Raw genomic sequence first — 6,000 nt, forward strand, 5'->3', positions numbered from 1 at the left:
ACCAGAGACTGGCGGTGTGAGGACCATGAGGCTGGCCGCTCCGTGCACTGTGTAGGGTACTGAATAGGGGATGAGTTTCTGTATGGTGGTGCCGGAAACTGCACATAGTAAGACGCCCTTTGCCTCCATTCTGTGCACTGTTGCCTGAAACAGCTGATCAGTGGACGTGTCCGGTATCAGACGCCCACAGACCTATCATAGGGGGGATGGAGAACCCCATTAATGGTCAGACAAATGTCATACTGCAGTCACCAGTGATGGAGTACAGTCCCACAACTGGGAGTGATGATTTCTGTAATGGGGGTAGTAGTCCTCAATGTAACCTCATACCACGTCTAATGTCATAGACCTAGAACAGACAAGATTATACCTGCCAGGAATTCTTCATATTCAATCACGGGGATATTGTCTCTCAGACTGTCCATATCAAAGAATTCGGACCAGGGGATCCGCACTTGATGTATGTCAGGACTCTGCCAGTGATAGAGACGACCCCACGGGGGTAAAACCAGCACCCAATCAGAGTTCTTCTGTAGAGTCTTAAGAAGGGATGCCATGCGGATGTAAACGTCTCTGCGCAGGTTAAATCCTTCTGGAGGGTTGACGTCGTACAGCAGGTATCTGGGGAACAGACAAAGACCCCGATCTTATCCTATCGGCACTTTACAATGACATTTATCAGTGAAGAAACGCCTCTCCCACTGATCAGCGGGCCCAATATGACGCCCAGTGATCTAATGCTGGATGTGTACTCTAAGGGCGTTTTTTGCGTTCCGTATACGGAACCATTCATTTCAACGAGTTCGGCAAAAAAACGGAATTTACTCCATATGCATTCCGTTTCCATATTTCAGTTTTTCTGTTCCGTTGAAAGATACTGTAGAACATGTCCTATTATTGCCCGCAAATCAGGTTCCATGGCTCCATTCAAGTCAATAAGTCCGCAAAAAAAAAAAAAACGGTACACTTACGGAATGTACTCCGTATGTCTTCCATATCTGGAATGGAACCGGAAACACAACAAGGGTCCGTTTAAAACGGACCGCAAAACACTGAAAAAGCCATAGGTCGTGTGAACAAGCCCTAAAGGGAAGCTTTACTGAATACTTAGGTGTCAATTCCCTGATTAAAATGACTCTACAGCAGGGGTCAGCAGCCTGCGGCACTCCAGCTGTTGTGAAACTACAACTCCCAGCATGCTCCATTCATTTCTATGAGAGTTCTGAGAACAGCAGAGGAAGTATGCATGCTGGGAGTTGTAGTTTCATAACAGCTGGAGTGCCGGAGGGTGCCTACCCCTGCTGTGTACGCACGAGAACCTTCTGATCGTCAGCTCATAGGACCACATAGTGACGCTTCAGCGGATCCTGTACATCGACTAATGTGGAGAAGAACCATAACCACATTCACATCAGTTCTTTCATACAGCCATGAAAATGTATTGGTTGCTATTGGCAACTGCCCCTATCATTTCACGGACGCCAACATTTTTCAACATTCCCACTAGAGATGAGCGAAGTGATTTGTCTCATCAGCAAAGCTTCATCACCTCTGGGGTGGGGGTTGGGGGGGGCGTCCCTACCTGTCGCTCGATTGACCCAGTCCTGACAATTTCTCGCCTGCGCCGGCGCTCTGATTATAGAGCAATTGTCTGAAGGCGCCGTAGAGCGTGTACCTTCGCTCCGCTAATCGGAGCAGCAGCGCAGGCAAGAGGTTGTCAGAGCCGGGCTGAATGTCCGCCGGGGGAGAAGTCCTGCAGATCTGACGAATCGACTCGCTTATCTCTAATTGACAGCTTTTTGCAATTTCACACCGCTCTTTATGCTCTTTAAAAAGTCGGTGGACTTGGCCTTCCTCAAAATGACTATAATTTATGTCAGAAACTGGGCTAAACTGGCGTCATTTTGATTTCCCGCTGCACAGACGTGGGGAAGGTGCGCTTCCTAATAAACGTGGCACATTTTCCATCAGCGCTTCCATTAGAGGCGGAGAAGGGCTGCAATGAACGCGGATACCGGACATGTCTGCACGTTAGATGGAAGGTCCTATCCTTGTTCGTAATGCAGACAAGAATAGGACATGTTCTATATTTTAGCGGATGTCACGGACATACAGATGTGGACAGAACGCGGCGTGCTGTCCGCATCCTCTGCGGCCCCATTGAAGTGAATGGGTCAGCCAGGGCCGGCGCAACCATATAGGCGAACTAGGCGTTCGCCTAGGGTGCCGGCCTGCTGGGGGCGCCATGGTGGGCTCCCCCTGACTGGGGCTGCAGCCCTGGGCGACAGGCTCTTGAGCCGCCCCCAGCGCCGTTACAGGGGGGCCAGGAGGTGGAGGTCCTTCTTAAATATGGCAGAGCAGGCATCTGCTTACCCTGATGGCAGCTGCCTGCTCTGCCAGTAAATTACCGGAGGAGTGGAGGCGGTCGGCAAGGAGGCTGTTCTAGCAGCTCCCCACTCCTCCCTCGTGCGCCCTCTGTGATGCTGGAATATGACGTCATTCCGGCCCCGGCATACTAAACGGCGCGCTGGAGGACTGAGGAGCTGCTCCACACTGGACCCCAGGGAGGTGAGTGTTTAAGTGTTTGACTGAGTGAGTGTCTGCCTGTGCATTTATGTCAGTGAGTGAGTGTATGTATGTCTGTCTTTCTGTCATTGAGTGTCTGTGTGTGTATGTCAGTGAGTGTGTGTCTGCCAGTGAGTGTATGTGTGTCTGCCAGTGAGTGTATGTGTGTCTGTCAGTGAGTGTATGTGTGTCTGTCAGTGAGTGTATGTGTGTCTGTCAGTGAGTGTATGTGTGTCTGCCAGTGAGTGTATGTGTGTCTGTCAGTGAGTGTATGTGTGTCTGCCAGTGAGTGTGTGTGTGTCTGTGAGTGTGTGTCTGTCTGTGAGTGTATGTGTGTCTGTGAGTGTGTGTGTGTGTCTGTGAGTGTGTGTGTGTGTGTCTGTGAGTGTGTGTCTGTCTGTGAGTGTATGTGTGTCTGTGAGTGTGTGTCTGTCAGTGAGTGTGTGTCTGTCAGTGAGTGTGTGTCTGTCAGTCAGTGAGTGTATGTGTGTCTGTCAGTGAGTGTATGTGTGTCTGTCAGTGAGTGTATGTGTGTCTGTCAGTGAGTGTATGTGTGTCTGTCAGTGAGTGTATGTGTGTCTGTCAGTGAGTGTATGTGTGTCTGTCAGTGAGTGTATGTGTGTCTGTCAGTGAGTGTATGTGTGTCTGTCAGTGAGTGTATGTGTGTCTGTCTGTCAGTGAGTGTGTGTCTGTCAGTGAGTGTATGTGTGTCTGTCTGTCTGTGAGTGTGTGTCTGTCAGTGAGTGTATGTGTGTCTGTCTGTCTGTGAGTGTGTCTGTCTGTGAGTGTATGTGTGTCTGTCAGTGAGTGTGTCTGTCTGTGAGTGAGTGTGTCTGTCTGTCAGTGAGTGTGTCTGTCTGTGAGTGTGTCTGTCAGTGAGTGTATGTGTGTCTGTCAGTGAGTGTATGTGTGTCTGTCAGTGAGTGTATGTGTGTCTGTCAGTGAGTGTATGTGTGTCTGTCAGTGAGTGTATGTGTGTCTGTCAGTGAGTGTATGTGTACGTCATTCAGTGAGTGTATGTGTACGTCATTCAGTGAGTGTTTGTCAGTGAGTGAGTGACATGAGGGGGTGGCAAAATGGATCTTTGCCTAGGGCGGCAAAAATCCTTGCACCGGCCCTGGGGTCAGCATCCGAGCCACAAAAAATGTGGATCGGATGCAGAAAAAAAGACATTCATGTGTATGAGCCCTTACAGGGGAGGCCCATTGATTTCAATAGCAACTGTAGTGCTTCACATGCCCTGTGGTGGCGCTACAGGATAGCTGCTGCTGACCTCCCCCTATGGTTTTCTTGCTATGCAGTGATCCATACAGTGGCAGGGTCCCTGAGGCTGGCAGGGTTAGGGGGGGCTCAGTCTATACTTATGACCCACTATGGAAATAGAAGAAGATTGCCTTGTTTGAAACTGTTGGAGCACAAGAGACTAGGGCTACCTGCAATACCAGCCACTGCCAGAAAACAGGAGTGACGCTGTTTCTTGGAAAAAGCAGGTAATCCCCTGAAGCAATTGCTATTCATGCATCGCCTAATACATTAATGTGGCCTCCAGGGTCTTCATCGGCCCCCACAGATCACAGCACAGAGTGGAGGGGATGTAACCTGGACATGGGTGCCACGTCTTCAGTGCGACTACCTGCGACCAGCTGCGGCAGCGCCTACAGACAGGGAGCCCACCGAATGTCCCGGCGTGAACTCCTCTTGGTCGCCCCGGACTTTGGAGAACAGGATGAAGAAGACCCAGAGTCTAAACACCGGGAGCCCGGCCGCCATGTCCTGCCGGTAGATGAGAAGTCCTAGTGGTCTAAAGGACCTTTGATGATGTCATGACCACGTGACTAGACACGACCACATCCAGCAAGACCCTACTTCCGGCATTTCGTTACCATGACGACGCTCTCACATCGTACCGCTTTCTGTAGAGTTGCGAGAGTGGAGAGGTCACATGACCGTAAAACGGGGGGGAAGGGGGGGAAGTAGCGGGAAGGGAATCACAGCGAGAAGGAAGAGGTGGCAGCAAGAAGATGACGTCAGATGGGATGTCCAAGTGCTACAGTGGGAGGGACAAACCAGGGAGGGATTGTGCCCTTCTCCCGAGGGTGACCACCTTCATAACCCCCAAAAGGAGGACACCCTATCCTGTGAGTAACTCCTTCCTGTCCTTCTCCTGCAGTCAAACAGCTCCTCAGGTTGGAGTTTCTTCACTTGTGTACTGCGGTTGTGTCATTCATATAAATGCAGGAGGAGCTGCTGGTGGTGACTCTCAAATTCTCAATCAGCACCTGGTTGGTTGCTCACCTGGTTGCTATGCAATAATGCATCGTTTGATTCGTTTAGACCCTCGGCATCTTTCTCAGACAAGTAGCTGCTGCGTTAACACCTGGTTGCTATGCAATAATGCATCATTTAGACCCTCAGCATCTTTCTCAGACAAGTAGCTGCTGCGTTAACACCTGGTTGCTATGCAATAATGCATCATTTAGACCCTCAGTATCTTCCTGAGACAATTACCTATGTTAAACGCAGCTACTTGTCTCAGGAAGATGCTGAGGGTCTAAATGATGCATTATTGCATAGCAACCAGGTGTTAACGCAGCAGCTACTTGTCTGAGGGAGATGCTGAGGGTCTAAACAAATCAAATGATGCATTATTGCATAGCAACCAGGTGCTGATTGAGAGTCTATCTAAGGCTGCATGCACGTGACAGTGACTAATGGCCGTGTGTAACGCCCGTCACACGGCCATTTTTAGCACCAATGAAAGTGTATGGGGCTATTCACATGGCCACTCTTTTTAACGGCCAGTGAATAGCGTCCGTCCAAAAATAGGACATGTCCTATTTTTGTCTGTTTCCACGGCCATGCGGACCCCATTGAAATCAATGGGACCGTTTTTTTACGATAGACAGGAGTTCACCCGTCTAACAGCCGTTAAAAACAGGTACACTTTAATTAGGAGTTTAAAAAATTGTCCCCCATTGTTTAAATAATGCCCCAATAGTGTCCCGCAGCAAAAAAATATATAAAACTCACCTCATCCACTTGCTTGCGGTGCAGCAGTCTCTTTCTTCATTGAGCAGGACCTGCGATGTGCATGGTGACGTAACCACATGGGAGCGCGCAGTGACATCATTGCGCCCGGGACAGTAAAGTGACAATACAACAGGCAGAATGGAAACCGTAATCTATATACCAGAGTCAGGGGAAATTAACCACTTCCTGACATGTCACTTTATGTGGTAAAAACTTTGGAACGCTTTTACGTATCCAATCCAGAGATTGTTTTCTCGTGACACATTGTACTTCACGTTAATGGTAAATTTGAGTCAATGTGTTTTACCTCTCTTTATAAAAAAAATCCAAAAGTTAATGAAAATGTGAAAAAATTTACTGTTTTCTAAATTTGAATCTCTCTGCTTTTAAGGCCTCTTTCACACA

At 49.0% G+C, this 6,000-nt stretch overlaps 1 protein-coding gene across 1 annotated transcript in view; it reads right to left on the reverse strand.

The window, feature by feature from the left end:
• Positions 1–4,395, reverse strand: part of POFUT2 (protein O-fucosyltransferase 2) — a 38,306-nt gene extending 33,911 nt beyond the window's left edge. Inside the window, exons 1-2 of the mRNA XM_040440973.1 lie at positions 4,199–4,395; positions 371–621 (exon numbers count right to left, since the gene is read on the reverse strand). Coding sequence (XP_040296907.1) covers positions 371–621; positions 4,199–4,335 — 388 coding nt within the window. The 5' untranslated portion in view covers positions 4,336–4,395. The remainder of the gene's footprint in view (positions 1–370; positions 622–4,198) is intronic.
• Between the last annotated feature and the right edge of the window lie 1,605 nt (positions 4,396–6,000).

Source organism: Bufo bufo, chromosome 7 (genome assembly GCF_905171765.1).
Source record: "Bufo bufo chromosome 7, aBufBuf1.1, whole genome shotgun sequence".
Taxonomy (NCBI): Eukaryota; Metazoa; Chordata; class Amphibia; order Anura; family Bufonidae; genus Bufo; species Bufo bufo.